General features: G+C 34.1%; 2 protein-coding genes across 2 annotated transcripts; both read left to right on the top strand.

Moving 5' to 3' along the window:
- The first annotated feature begins 1741 nt into the window (after window positions 1-1741).
- LOC142605986 (heat stress transcription factor B-4) lies at window positions 1742-3378 on the top strand. The gene is made up of 2 exons (XM_075777413.1): window positions 1742-2116; window positions 2248-3378. Exons 1-2 carry the CDS (start codon window positions 1868-1870, stop codon window positions 3085-3087), a joined length of 1089 nt encoding a protein of 362 aa, XP_075633528.1. The 5' UTR covers window positions 1742-1867; the 3' UTR covers window positions 3088-3378.
- Window positions 3379-9516: 6138 nt separating this feature from the next.
- On the top strand, window positions 9517-14354 carry LOC142642600 (protein ROOT INITIATION DEFECTIVE 3). The gene is made up of 8 exons (XM_075816998.1): window positions 9517-9828; window positions 9922-10035; window positions 10292-10425; window positions 10531-10678; window positions 11331-11530; window positions 12564-12691; window positions 13444-13685; window positions 13864-14354. The coding sequence occupies exons 1-8, from the start codon at window positions 9625-9627 to the stop codon at window positions 14038-14040; spliced, it is 1347 nt and encodes a 448-aa protein (XP_075673113.1). The 5' UTR covers window positions 9517-9624; the 3' UTR covers window positions 14041-14354.
- Window positions 14355-15978: the final 1624 nt, after the last annotated feature.

A 15978-nucleotide genomic window follows, 5' to 3' on the forward strand; every position in this document is an offset into this window, starting at 1 on the left:
GATTAAAATAAAATCAAACTTGAAGCTTAGGCAACAATTTTCTTTAAAAAATATCATTATTTCATTAGAGGGGGCATGAAATACCATGCCTCCAAGGAACATTATGAGAGAAGGGAGTGATGAGTCTTGAGTATGTACGTATATAAAAACAAATATTTCTTGAGGCATTACAAAGGGAAAAGCTGTAAAAAATAATTTTTTTTCAGTTATTCATAGAAACTTTTGGGACCAATAATTCAATCACCTGGACACATCAGCAAAAAGAAGCCGAGCCGAGGAAGAGCCAATGTTGGAGGCTCTCAAAGTAGGCAGAGTTCAAAGGGCTAGAAAGAGTCATTGTAAGTTAGTGAGTAAAGGTAGTAGTGGGCTTTTAGTTTTACTCCCCCAAAAAAAAAAAAATAGAGAATATATAATAGTGTGGGCAGAGAGAGCATGACCCCCTAGCCCTATGATGTTGAAGTTTGGAATATTATGAACCAAAGAAGAAGTAGAAGGAAGAGAAAAAGAAGAAAGTTGGAGAGAGAGAGAGTGAGAGAAGCAAATGGAAGAGAAGCATTAGAAGGAAGAAATGTCGTCACTAACAACAGGCTTTAAATCCCATCACGTAGTTCGATGTATCCTTTACCTTATATCTGCTAGAGGTAGTAGAAAATGATGGGGATTCGAAATTGGAGACTGTGTTTGGTTGGTGACATTAAACAACAAAGGGAAAGATACAAATTAGAAAGAGGACACTCGTTTGACGTGAAGTGAAACCACCTTCCTCTCGTTTCTTAACTTTTTTTTCCTTTTGTTTAAAAAGACATAATGTTTTGCTTGACAGAAACACCCTTCCATGGGGTTTTTTTCCCCCTAAATATATGCAGCTTGCTTAGCAAGAAATTGACTTTAACTTCTACTTTACAAAGTTGAAGGAGTAATCAAAGGCTAGTTTTTTTTTAATTAAAAAAAATTAGACATTTATGCTTGTACTTTTTCTCTTAATTTAAGTCATTATACTTTTACTTTCATATGAATCAACTGCTCATTCTACAAAGAACTTGTGTTAAAAAAATTGTGATTCACGTAAAAGATTATCCTATCCAACTTTGCAATTAATGCTAGGTTCTTGAGGAACAGATATACTAAAAGAAGCTACATGGATAATTTTAAGACGCAGAGTTTTGAAAAAGAACCAGAAAAGAGAAAGTGGGAGCAGAAAAGGAAAGCTTTTATATAATTTTTACATGTATGGAATAATAGAAAACTAGTAATGAATAGTTTGACCATATTTTCTATGCTAGAACAAAGGAAAAAAGGCTAAGAAAGAAGAAAGGATGGCAATGTAAATTTAACAAAAACAGGCTAGTCTGCTACACTGCACCATCCTCCTATGCGTGATTTTAAGTGGGTGTGCGCGGGATCAATGTCAGTACCTCTCTCTTTGAAAGAGAGAGAGTGAGAGAGAGAGAAAGTCACGGGTTTGTCTTGAAACGCCCTTATTTCACAGTCCTAGACAGACAGACACATATTCTCTCTCACTACATAACCGAGGAGGGAAACAAAAATATAATACTCACATAACAAAAAACACATATTTTATCGCAAAATCAAAAACCATATTCTATACATCTATTTTTTCAAAAAAAAAGAAAAAAGAAAAAAAAAGAACAACCGCATTACACAGTACCATTGTACCACACACACCCCCACACATCCATCAAACATTTTTATCCAACAACACTCTCTCATTCTCACTCTCATATTCTCACTCTCAAGTCTCAACTAACCCCACCATATTTCTCTCACTCATCACTCACTCAGATCTTCTCCTCCTCTTACTCTTACTCATCAAGCTTGTGCCTTTGAGCTTTCAAAGAAAAAAAAAATGGCTCTTATGCTTGACAATTGTGAGGGCATATTACTCTCTTTAGACTCACACAAATCAGTCCCAGCTCCATTCCTCACCAAAACCTATCAACTTGTAGACGATCCAGCCACAGACCACATAGTTTCTTGGGGTGAAGATGACACTACCTTCGTTGTTTGGAGACCTCCTGAGTTTGCTCGTGACCTCCTTCCCAACTATTTCAAGCACAACAATTTCTCTAGCTTCGTTCGCCAGCTCAACACTTATGTACGTATATATAGTTATACATGAGCATATATACCTTGATTAATATACTAAAACTCAATGTTCTAAGCTTAAAGTTTGTGTTTTTACTAAATTGGTTATCTCTATTTTGTGTTTTTTGATATGTTTACTAGGGTTTTAGAAAGATTGTACCGGATAGATGGGAGTTTGCGAACGAGTTCTTCAAAAAGGGGGAGAAGCACTTGCTTTGTGAGATCCATAGAAGGAAAACTGCTCAGCCACAAGTGGCTATAAACCAACACCATCATCACCACCACCCACATTCTCCACTGGGTGTCAATGGCCCGAGTTGCCCGAGTTTCTTTCCTTTTTCAAACCGAGTCAGCATATCTCCATCTGACTCGGATGAGCAAGCTAATTGGTGTGACTCACCCCCACTAGTCTCATCCCCAAGAGGTGGACTAGGAGGCAACTACAATAACTCAGTGACTGCGCTTTCAGAGGACAATGAAAGACTAAGAAGAAGCAATTCGATGCTAATGACTGAGCTAGCACACATGAGGAAGCTTTACAATGATATAATATACTTTGTTCAAAACCATGTGAAACCTGTGGCTCCAAGCAATACTTACCCTTCTTCTCTACTTCTTTGTAGCCCACAAGCAACAGCTGCCACACCTATTGGTTCTAATAGTCCAATGGTGCAAAAGCCATTGAACCAGCTTTTTGGATACTGTCAGAATAATAACCCTAAGCAAGCTTTTCAAAACACCCATGTTATGAACTCTCCAACTACTACTACTACATCAAAGACTAGTTCTTTGACAATTCTTGATGAACCCAACAGCAATAGCTGCAAGACCAAGCTTTTTGGAGTGCCACTCCAATATTCAAAGAAAAGGTTGCACCCTGAGTACGGTTCTACTAATCCCATCAACATGGAGACTACCAAAGCTCGTTTGGTCTTGGAAAAGGATGACTTAGGCTTAAATCTTATGCCTCCTACATGTTAGTTTTCCTTGAATCCATTTAGAAAATTAAGTTCTTTTTTGATTTTCTTGTCCAATTTTTTCGTTTCTTTTTCTTTTTTGAGTCTTGAGAGAGTTTAATGATATTGTTGACAATATGTGTGTGTGCGTGCGTGTGTGTTTGTGAGTGACTCTATGTGAGTCTGTGTATATAACTTTAGTGCCAGCCAGTATTATCTTTGTTCCCCCGGGCATGAATGCAGGTGGGTTTTGGTTAGAGTGAAGAAGATCAAAGCAAAGCGTTTTAAATCGCCAATACCATCTTTTTCTTTAAGCTTTATTTATTCTTTGTAGTGGTGCAATTTATTGCTTTTGATTATGGACATGCTCATCTTTCTTCTCCTTCTCTTTCTTTTTCTGATTTTAGTATCTGAACGTTTCAGTTTCATTAATGTGAAAGAGAGAGAGAGAGGGTATTATATTGATGGGTTTGTTTCCTTTTCCCTCAGTTTTATTGTAAAAAAAAAAAAAGACTGAGGAAGTTACAGCTTTACAGGCTAGTTCATCGACAATTTCCTCTAGGGCTTTCTCTCTTATTAGTACATTAATGGTCGATAAGTACAAGTATGTATGTGACACAAAATACCCAACTCACTCAAATTCAAAAACCGATACAAAATGATGGTCTTGTAACTAAAATAAAAGTAGCTGACACCAAATGACAATGCGTTCCTCAAAATCCCATATTAGCAGTGTCATTATTGTTTTTATGATCTCCATTATTGTTAAAAAGGAAGTATACCATGATTTTCTAGAAAAAGAAGTCTGTCATTTTCTATGATGAAGGTTATAATCTCTATTTCTCGTTTCCATGAACTGTCAGTCGCACAAGAAAGAGAGAGAGAAAATTGAATAAACTAAAAGAGTGGTTTATTCGATGAAAGCGAAATATAAGAGAGAACTGACTAAAAACGTGGTTTGTAATGTTTATATCAAAGCTTCTATACTTGTTCTTGTTCTTCTTCTTCCTTCTTCTTCTTCTTCTGAGGACCTGAAACCTTTGCCTTTTTCTACTTTAAGAACCTGATCAATATCTTCAACACTCTCTTTGGATCCTACCCCTCCTGTTTCCCTCACATCTCTTTCACTATTTCCAAGCACTTTTTTCCTTCTTCCTAAGCAAAAAAACAGAAAGAAGAGAGAGAGAGAGAATATTGAATGGTAGCTAGATTAAAAAAATCATTTTTTGCCCAAAAAACCTCATCTACGTAAATGGCTTTGCTTGACCAATTGTCCTACACCCCTATACTAGTAAAGTTTCACATAAAGTTTGACTAGGCATTTTTGCTTTTCTTGACCCCAATGTATTTTTTTTAATGTATTTTCATACTGGTATTAAAATCCAAGACAGAGAAAACTGTGTGAGACACAGATGAAAGCAAGCTAAGACCCTCTATTTCAAGGCTCTATAGTGATGAGATGAAATAAAGTTAGGAATATAATAGAATTAGAATATACTTTTTGTGCAATGATTTCGTCTCATTTGTGTTACGCGCCCCCACCCAAAATAATAAATAATAATAGTAATAAATAAAAAGATACAAAGTGCTCTAATCTTTCTATAAAACAAAAAGAGATAAAAGGTTAGAGACGTAGTACTCTTTTTTTTTTCTTTTTTTTTACTATTACGATTCGCATAGTTGTTATGATTGCAGTTTTTTTTTCCCCAATTTTATAACTAATATTTATTATACACCAATTACAATAAATTATATCCGTAGATGAAAAAAATTTTATACCTTGAAACTTATTTAAAATTTTCATAATCATCTTTTTTCACAATGGTTAATGTGAAAAATTGTAAGAGCATCCACATCAGTGGAAGTAAAATTTTTGTCTATTTTACACGAAAAAACCTATTCTTTTTCTATTTTACATACTTATTTTTACAAAACACCCACATCAGTTTATTTATTCTACACATTTATTTAATAAAATATTCATTCATTTACAGTTTTTTATTATTCCCTCCCTTACTGCCCCTCTCTCTCACAGACCCACAGTCCGTCACTACCAACGATCACTCCACACCCAGCCACCATCATCACCACCCACCCAATCGACAGCAAGATCATCAAAACCCACCAATGAACCAGAAAAGCCAAGCCGATCAAGATCAAAACCCACCGACCCACACCCACAATCAACCAAAAAACCAGAAAAAAAACCAGCAACCAATAGATCGGAGTGAGATCGAGGCCTCCGGCCTGAGCAAGATCAACACCTCGCAACACCGCCACCTCCTCGCGACGGCTGCCAGCCTCAAGCTTAACCAAAAATGGATCAAAACCCACAAGATTCTAGGCGACGGACCCATCGGAGAACTCTGTTGGTGTTGTAGGCGACAGACTTGTCCCGCGACTCGACTTGCTCGATCTCGTTCTCATTGGCGGCGATGACGATTGGCGGAAGCTAGAGGAAGAAAAATTGATGTGATGAGAGAAAGAGAGAGCGGTGATGCTGTGCGCCTGAGAGAGAGGGAGGTGAGAGTCAGGTAGAGAGGAGAGATAAAAAATTATTAAGATATTAAATACACATGCTATAGTACCCGTGTAAATTACACGGGTACTGTAGCAACGTGCATTTATACACGAGTTTACACCTACTAATGTGGGTGTTTTTTTGCTCAAAATGTGTAAAATTAGTGACTTTTTTTTTTTTTTTTTCCATTTTGCACATTTATGAATCCACTGATATGGATGCTCTAACCCCAGCAAACTAACATTCACTATTAGTTTAATACAAATCACATTTCACCTTAATAGTTATGTAAAGGAAGGTGAAAGTTTTTATGTTTAAAGGAAGAAAAAAGAACCCCAAAACCTTGACATGTCAAAGGGTACCCTATAAACTTTTGGTCTTTATAGAGAGTCGCACGTGATTCGAATATGCACATATAGTGAAGCAAGGATACGTTTGTTTGGTCCAATCGAAGGTGGTAGAAAAAGTGAGTGTGTGTGTGTGTGTGTGTGAGATGGGCTTTCAAAAGTGGATACGGATCATCTTGGTAAAGATGCTTTAGGAAGACGCATTTGCGTGTTGCTGAAGAAGAATAAGCCGTATTGAATCCAGTTTTTCGAGAGTAGCTTAAAGAAAGTGAGAGAAAAAGATGACATTGGATTTTTAAAAAGACATGTTTGCTAGGTACTCTTTTTTGAATGTTTCTTTGTTGACATTTTCGTCCTCTCATTTCTTTTGGTAGCACACACTTTATTGACAATTATATAAAATAAAAATATTGGTACATGCATAATAGGAAGATTAGAAGTCTACTGCTACATGGTATAGTTGGTACAGGTACACAAATTTTTAATAGATGTGAAAGTTTTGGAAATGTTTGGACCATTTGGTACACATTGTTTTTGATGATTTCACTGATCCTGCAACCGGGTGGTAATTATATCCTTAATCTGTTTACCTGAAAAAACAGACCATGCAACCTAGAGGGTAGAGGTAATTATATCCTTAATTTCTTCTCCACCTAAAAAGGGGGCAAAAAATATCTAAGGATCTGGCCAACATTGTCATATCTATTGAAAGTTGGTACTTAATGAGTTAATAAGAATCTATATATGGCCAAGCATTTTGTAAGGTCTAATTACAAATTTAATTTTCATTTAAATATATTCAAGCCCATTATTTAATAATTATATATAACTTATATAATTGGATCCAAAATTTCCATGACATCAAAAATTAAGTTTTACAATACAAAAATAACCAAATTAACAAAATTTAAACCAAATCCCAAAATCCAAAATAAATCAAACAAAAGTAAAGTACATATATATTTTCTAATCTACTAATATGCATTATTAGATGAAGTTACTTGGATTAAAAAATTTACCAACACAAACCCAACTCAACCCAAGTTTTGAATAAAAAATTTTAGAATACAACCAAACCCAACAACCTACAAAAAACTTGGGGCGTTATGGGAGTTGGGTTAGCTTGGATTATGTTGGTGAATTGAATGCACACTCCTAAACGACTATTACAATCCAACCTTTTAGCTTGGGATATATTGCCGATGTCCACGTTGTGGGCAATGTATGTTTAACAAACATAACAATATAATTTTGATATCCTGGCTCAAACACATTCCCACACCCCCACCTCCTAACCAAAAAAAAAAAGAAGAAGCATTCTTCTAATGTTATTTACTTATTATTGTAAAACTATACATGAACGCTAGAAGATGAGGAACATTTAAGAGGGAAACAAACATTTTAACTTTCATTTGGATTATTAAAATTGTGAAGTAAATATATGTTTAGCTTCATTAATTAGCCTTTTTTCTTCTTCTAGTTTTTAGTAAAGTCTCAATGTTGTCATTGAATGAAGAATCTATGTTTAAATCTCATCTATACCAAAATCTAATTTGTGACTTGTCTTGTATAATGAACAAATGTTTGGAGTGAACGTCAAGAGTTCAAACCCTATCGTATTTCCAAAAAAAAAAAAAAAAAAACTACATTAATTAAGCATTAGATCAAAGACCATATACGACGAAAATGAGAAACCTTATTGGTACACCTACATAGATACTTTGCTCTAAAGTGATCACAAATGAATACTTAATATAGAAAATGGATTTGATTTGTGTCCTGTGCTTCAGTACATTGAATGTAACATAGATATGACACATGCCAAAACATAAATATCTTGCTCTAAAATGGCCACAACTAAATATTTAATATAGATGATAGATTTGATTTGTATTCTGTACTTCCATCCATTGAATGTTACATAGATATGACATATCAAAAAGTGATTATGTGTTTGTCTCGTATCTAAATCCTTTAAAATACTAGACAGTAGCCTTAGCCATAGATGACTAACCTCTATATGAATATATGATGACTCTCCGTCACAATCATCCAACATTGCTCAACAACCTCCACCAACTAGAATTTTGCATATAAAGTTTGATTCCTGCAACACGTGGTTTAGACGACAATCTAACGTTGGCATGCCTGAGAAAAGAGAGAAACATACATAAACACAAAAGAAAGTGTTTGTAGCCATATTTGCTTTCCGCAATCAAAAAGGGACTTTTGTATTTAAGAAGCAACAAAAACTTTGCGATAAACTTGGCAAAAATTTGAAGCATGCGTAGTGTTAAGCTTCTATTTTGTATTGGCTATTTGTTCAAACTTCGTGCATGCTTAAAAAGGATAAGAGAATTTTCGAATCAATGGTAAAAAGACAAACATTCATTTTTTAAGTTCAGTGAGATTAAACTGAAGAAGTGGTTAATTTTATTTGGATACTATAACCACTAAACATTGAAAAAGACAAAAAGGAAAAAAAAAAAGCACTAAATTAAACTTTTTTTTTATAGAAGAAGCACTAAAATAAACTTGGTTTGGGTTTATATGGGCTTCTATGAACGTTTCACTTCCAACGAGTAAGCATGAAAACTGTTTTGGGCCGAAGTGGCTCTGGTGGGATTCAATTTTATAAAGTTATGGGCTTGGGCTGCTAGCCTACCCTAGTAGAAAAGAGATTATCCAGGATCCAAATTATATTTATAGAAAAATATAAAAAGAGAAAATTTAGTAAGAGAAAGAATATGAGTGAAGTGAAAAAAATTCAATAGAAATATTTGATTTGATTATTTGGTTAGTTATAAGTTACATGGTCCGAAGAGAAGCATATTAATTATTTCATTTTTTTTAATTGTTTAAAAATTTATTGGAGCAAAATTCTAATACATTTTAAGAAATATTTTCCTCAATTAGACCGTAATAATTATCAATCAATTGAGTATGTGATAGTTTTATAATTTCATTAAATCTTATCATCTTATATATACAACGTCCAATTTTTAGATCACTTATCATGTGTGATGTAATAATTAAAAAAATATATAACTCATTCTAAAAAAGAAAAAAAGAAAAAGAGATATCTAATAACTGATAAATATATAGGTCGTAGTATGATGCATCAATTTCCTTTTTTGGACATTACATGTAAATTCTTTTCCAACTTTAAATAGTTTTAAATTAAACATTTACGTAGTAAAACTATCACAAATATAATTTCATTAGTTTTAAGAATTTTCTTTTTGAGAATAAGTTTTAAGAAATTTTTTTAAATCATACTAATTTAAACATTAAAATTTAAAATTTTAATTAATATAGATTAAAATGCAAGATTTAATTTAAATTTTTTGAAATTATAAGATTTAAAATATAAATATTCCCAATAAAATTATAAAATGAAAAGTTACAAGATGACCCTAGAATATTAATTTAATAATTTTTTTAGAGTTTTTTTTTTTTATGGGAAAAGAAAAAAAATTAACTGATTTCTGAACTTGTAAAAGTCCTCTGAGAATTTTTTTATTTTCACTTAAAAAATAAAATAAAATAAAAGTTTGTATTTGTTCCTTCCTCTCTTACAACGACGTCGTATGCTAAGTCTTCGTGCGCGAAGCTCCTAAAACCCTAGCAAAATCCCTACACTCAAAACGCAAGCTCCAAGACCTTCCAAGCCCTAATTCCACAATCACAAGCAATGGAAGTAGTGGTGGCTTCTTCTTCCATCGACGGCGGCATCGGCTGCTGGGACATCCATACCGGCGCGGAGCAACTCCGCTACAAGACTTGCGTCTCTCCGCCTCATGGCCTCGCCTGCGTGGGCCAACGCTTCCTCGCCTCTTCTCAGCTCCGTGATCCCTCCGCCAACTCTGGCTGCATCCTCTACTGGTCTTGGTCTAAGGTATACTTCGCTTCATACTATGCACACAACCTGTTCGACAATATGCCTCAATGAACGCTCAAACTAAATACATGTCTTTATTTGTGTGTACAGCCTCAAGTAGAAGTTAAGAGCTTTCCTTCGGAACCAATACAGCCAGTCGCTGCTAACCGCGAAGGCACGTACATTGTTGGTGGAGGCGTATCTGGTGATATTTACTTGTGGGAGGTGAATTTCCTTTATATTATAATTGTTGAATTGGTTTCAGAAAAATTAGAACTGTTAACATTAGCATAGCTTAGCTCGACAATGGTGAATGCCCCTGGAGTACCGGGCAACTGGGTTTCGAAGGGTGGGTCCAAAGGACTCTTCTTTCGGAAGGTTCCCTAGGGTATCAAAAAAAACAAAACCAAAATCATTAGCATAGTTGGAGTTCTATTTTGCCTTTTATATTTATCTGAAGACTACCTATTTGATGCTTTAGGTTGCCACTGGTAGACAACTTAGGAAATGGAATGCTCATTATAGGGCTGTTACTTGCTTGGTGTTTTCCGACGATGACTCACTGCTAATTTCTGGTTCGGAGGATGGATCCGTTAAAGTTTGGTCCCTCTTCATGTACTTTTCTCTATCTCTATATATGTTTACTATATTTAGTTTGATTATTACATTTCTAATTATATACTCATGCTTTATTTTTGCTTCCATTGACTAATGATTCAGGATATTTGATGATTTGAGACGTCAGCGATCTGATCATCTATATGAGCACAATTTTTCAGAGCACACTTTGCGTGTAACTGATATTGTAGTCGGATATGGAGGAAGCAATGCCATTATAGTATCAGCTTCTGCGGATCGAACTTGTAAGGTTTGACGTGCTCTCGAATAAATTATACTGTCTACAGTATTTTGTTAATGTAGTATTATCAATTATGACATCTGCTGCTTTTTTATGGCTTGGGATGTTAAGGTGGAGATTAACTGCAACTGTCAAGTGAGGTTCACCCACCTTAAGTTATAAATCAGATACTTATTATTCGCAAATCATACTTTTTATAAGCTACTAGTTTAAAAACAAGAACCCTTTTGTAAAATAAAGGGGCATAACTTGTTCTTCTTGAGATTTCTGTAATCCTTCTGAACATTGTTGGTGTGTTTAAAGAGAGGAAAGGAGGAAGGGGGGGGGGGGGGTTTGGACCTGCACTCACCCTGTGAATAAGTGGAATCAAACAACAGTCCCAATCAATCTACTGATTATTGTATCTTAGAATGTGGATGATTCACACTCTAGAATATGTTTGTCAGCTGACAAGTCCAATTTGGAACAAGACTAACAGAAGTTGTATCTGTCCTCTCTAGGACTTATTTTATTAGTGACCTTAGTTCAGCTTCTGAAGAGTTACTTTTCATTCTTTATTTTATAGTGTCCTTGAAGGCATTTCTTTCTTTATTATTATAGTTTCAATAATTAATTTGAAATTTGGTTCAGTATATAACTTATATGATGTACCTTTTCCCAGGTGTGGAGCTTATCAAAGGGAAAATTATTAAGAAATATCGTATTCCCTTCAATAATTGATGCAATTGTACTTGATCCTGGCGAACATGTCTTCTATGCTGGCAGTAGAGATGGCAAGATATACGTTGCTGCACTTAGTGCTGAAAGCACCTCTAAAAGCAACTATGGGTTGCATATCATAAATTCATTATCAAATCACAGGTTTGTCTCTTTTGTTGTTATTTAGAGTTTCATGAAGTTGCAGAAAAAAATGAGTTATCCTTGCTACTCACAAGTTTTTATAATTGCTATCATCTGGTTTGATTGTGGACTTTCTTTTGCTAAATTCTAAATATATCTGTTTGTTGCATTGTTGGGGATAAGTTTTGGTGATTGTGAATATTACCTACATGGAAGTTTCAATTTATGTTTTCATCATGCATATGGTTTATATGACTCTATTTGAGCGGCCATGTTTTAACATTAATTTTTCTCTATCCATAATTGGGGACTGGTTTCTGTAAAAATGTTATATAGCATTTCTTTCTTTCCAATAAGTTTTGTTGAGATAAGCTTACTTGATTGGAATCATGTTGAGGTTGAAATATTAGTGTTAGAGGTGGGATTGAATTAGATTTGGCAGTGGGTGGCTATTACCCTCATTAATCTTTCCATGATTTGGCCCCCAACCTTTTTGAGATGCAGCTCTTATCAGTTAACTATCTAATAATGTTGTTTTTGTTTTACCTCAAGCCCTCAGAGTCATGTTTTATATTGATTATGGATTTCATGGTCTCTCTGAACTACATTGCTGTAATTTGGTTTGTTACAGTCCAACAATGTGGTTACTATGGATTTGTTACACGTAACTCACTAGTTTTGTGATTCTATCACCTTTTATGACAATACAATTCACAATTGTACCAAATATTCCCTATATGAATGTCATGGGAAAATTTTTTTTTTTTTTTTTTTGGAGCAATCTCTTGATTATGGGCCTTTTAGGTGTAATCTGTGCTTCATTGATTATCATAATTACTTCATCGTTAATATATTTATCTGCAAATATATATTTAGTTATTTACTATTGCATTGTCTCAAACTATATCACTGGGAGATTGTTGATTGTTTTAGATAAGACTGTGATCCTTCATTAAGTTGTGTCAACAGACTTTGCATTCTCGTAGTGTTGGCCTCTAAGATCTCTGAATTCATAATTCATTCTCTCTCTTTTTTTCTTTTTTCTTTTTCCCAGCAAGGCTGTTACTTGCTTAGCATATTGTGCACGTGGAAATCTTTTACTTTCTGGATCAGATGATGGTATGGTACGAGTTTGGGACGCTAAAACTCACAACATTGTTCGTGTTCTCAAGCATGCAAAAGGTTTTGCCCAAGCTATATAAATAATTGCTTTCTTGTGTGCATAGGGTGTTTGTTCACGACAAAGGAAAAAGAATCATTTATTATGTTTTTAGTTCTTATTTATTTTTTTGTTTCTTAATCACTTCAGTGTATGTTTATTTTTCTCTACTATGCTTGTACCATCCCCTTACAGAAAATTTTCATGTAATAAACATTGTGCTCTATATATAGACACTATTTTTATTTTTAAATCTGTAGTTTTGATTAAGGACTTAAGTTAACCATTAAGCTATTATTTATGATCTTGAAGCAAATGACATCATTCATGATCTGCATTGTTTACTTATGATTGAAAACTTAAACATACAGCTTCTAATAGAAATGTTATAATGTATTTGAGTTGGTGTTTACTAGAATCGTTACAAAAAGTGTAGTTACCAAATAACTGTCTGGTCATGTTTCCTATACAGTAGATTTGAAGGCATATATTCTAAATCTAGATTTGTTTCCTAAGCTGGTCTCTAAGTGGCATTTCACTTATTATAGTATTTTTTCTATCTAAAAGTATGTATCTCAAAAACCTTTTTGGGTGCTTTTCAATTGGGTATTTCTATTAAAATTTTGTATATTAGTGTTTTTATGTAAGCAACATTAAGTGCTAGTTATCAATAACCTCTCCCTGCCTCCACACGCTTTCCCTTTATCTGGTTTTGACTCCCAAAAAAATGTGGTTATCTAACCCATGTTTTACTGTTCCCTTTCATGATGTGCAGGTCCTGTAAACAATATTCTTGTTGTTAGACCAGAGCTCAACTTTAATTTTCGGCCAAATTCACAAGCTTCCTCAAGAAGACATGGGTCATTGTTACCACCTGCGCTGGATAAATATCGGAATCCAACAGATGAAGATGCAGACACTACGACTCTCATTGGTCTCCAGTCTACTTGCAGGAAATCAATGGATCCTTCATACTTCAGTTCGCATGTGATAAATAATCAAATCAAAGAACTTCAGGTTTCTTAAAATCTCAGTGAATGTTCCTTGTCCACTTCATTGTCATGTATTTGTTTGTGTGTATGGTCGTATGCACATGTTTTGTTCCTAGTTATGCTTTTTAGTCATCTGACTATGCAAATAGCATGATCTGACATGCTTCTGAAATCCAGCCTAACCCTTCTTTTGATGTATTCAGCAACAAGGTTCTTCTGCTGCTGCTGAAATGGAGATGGAAAGACTAAAGCTTGAGTGTACAAGATCTAGGCAAATGATTCAGCAGTGGAAGAAAACGTACGAAAACTTGCATCAATTCTGCGTAAATGAACTTTTGGACAGTGATCAAGCAGGAATTCCCAATGGAAACTCCACCTAAGGTGTAGATGTTCTTCCCTCCTAACAGTTGCCCAGTTCAAAGGTACAATTAGTATATGGTGATTCTGATACGAACGATATATTTTTTGTTTGGTATTATTTTTTCCGTTTTTTATTTTCATTTTTTAAATTTTGATTAATTATTATTTAGGGTAATTAGTCTTCAATTTGACTCTCTCTCTCTCTCTCTCTCTCTCTCTCTCTCTTCTGTTGGGGATGAACTTTAGTTCTGTTTTTAAAGTTATACAGCAGAGATTAGCATATCCTTTAAATATGAATTTGTGGTTCTGATGATTATTTAGTACATTAGTTGCATTTAACTTCTGCTGGGTCTGATAGATGGCAAACCCTCTATTGCTTACATGCTATGGTTATTGTACAAGGAAGTTTTACCCTCCGAAATTATTTCAATACTGAGCAAATTCTATAAATTATTGTTTTTTTAAAAAATATATAAAAATGTGTTACATGGCCAGAAAAGGCATCATTAAATACTTTGATCTCATAAAATCTTTTAGTCATGTTTGGTTGACGGAAGTGTCTTTGGAGACCAACTTATTTGTAATTTTGTAGCATGATTTTGCTATTACAGGTTTGATTAAGATCTTGAATGCTTTGAAAGACTTTCCGCATCTGATATATCAGTTTATACGATTATCTTACTTTTTATTTTTCTTGGAAATTAAGTGAGAATTAGGATCAAAGTTTAAGTCAGTGACGGAGTCAGAACTTAGAGTTAGGGCGGTGGCTCTGCTGTTGGTTGTGCAATGACTTCGGCCTTCGACTTTGTTGCTACTTAGTCGCTTAGCTGCTACTTAGTCGCTTAGTTGCTAATTGTTTAAAATTTTTTAAAGGTTCAGATTTTTTGTTTTAAGTAAAATTGGTTGACCAGGTTTAATTTTTTTTTTTGTTTTACTATTGATAATTTTTGTTGTTGTACTAATTTTTTTGGGTTTGTATATTTCTTTTTTAGATTTTAGACATAAATATTTTTTAATGGTCTTTAAAATGTGGAAAATGTTTGAATTACAAATCTTTTTACAAATTGCTAATAATGGAAGTGGCGAGCCCAAATGTGAACCAATAAGAATTTTGCTATCTTAACCGTTTGTAAAAATATTATAGAAAAATTTGTGACTATAACAATACTCTTAAAAGAATCAATGATATTTTTAAGGGAGCAAAAGTGTAATTTTCTAAAATAAAATTGTTAAAATTAGTACCTATATATATATAATAATAATAATTTTTTAAAAAAATTGGCTCCGTCCATGGTTTAAGTCCTTGCGCACGCACGCACAAACATAAATTATATTCATGCTTTTGTAGTTCATAGCCTATTTGAAAAGATTTATGGCTTATTAATATGAAAATATTCTGGAGAGAATGAATGATTCCTCTCATTAAAATCCATACAGAACCCAAAATCTGCATCCATGACCAATAGGAATAGAGTACAATAGGGGTTCCCTTATAAATCCAAGACTTGTGCCTTCACATGATTATCCCAAAAACATGGAACCGGGCTTTCTTACTTTATTGGTGATTGTCTCATTTGTACAAGTAAAATGTATAAAGGGCCGCCCCTTTTATTTGGTAGTTAAATTCAGACTCCATGGTCCATATATGGGGGGTCAGCGTTTAGACAATTTCCTCACTTATTGGCTGGTGATGAATTTTAGATTATAAAGGTATTTTTCAACCTCTTAACAAAATGTGCTTTGGTTTGATAGCAAGTGTGACGGGTTCGAGTTTGGGAATCTAACTTTCCTAATAATTATTAGGGGTAAGATTGATTATTAATCACTTTTTAAAAACCTCATAAAAATGGGAGTTTTTGTATATTGGGAACCAATTTTTTGCCCCAGTAACAGAAATATGTGATTGGCTCTTAATTTGGTTTAGCTTCTTTTCCCTTCAAATATTTACAGAAACACAA

Source organism: Castanea sativa, chromosome 1 (assembly GCF_040712315.1).
Source record: "Castanea sativa cultivar Marrone di Chiusa Pesio chromosome 1, ASM4071231v1".
In the NCBI taxonomy this organism is placed as follows: Eukaryota; Viridiplantae; Streptophyta; class Magnoliopsida; order Fagales; family Fagaceae; genus Castanea; species Castanea sativa.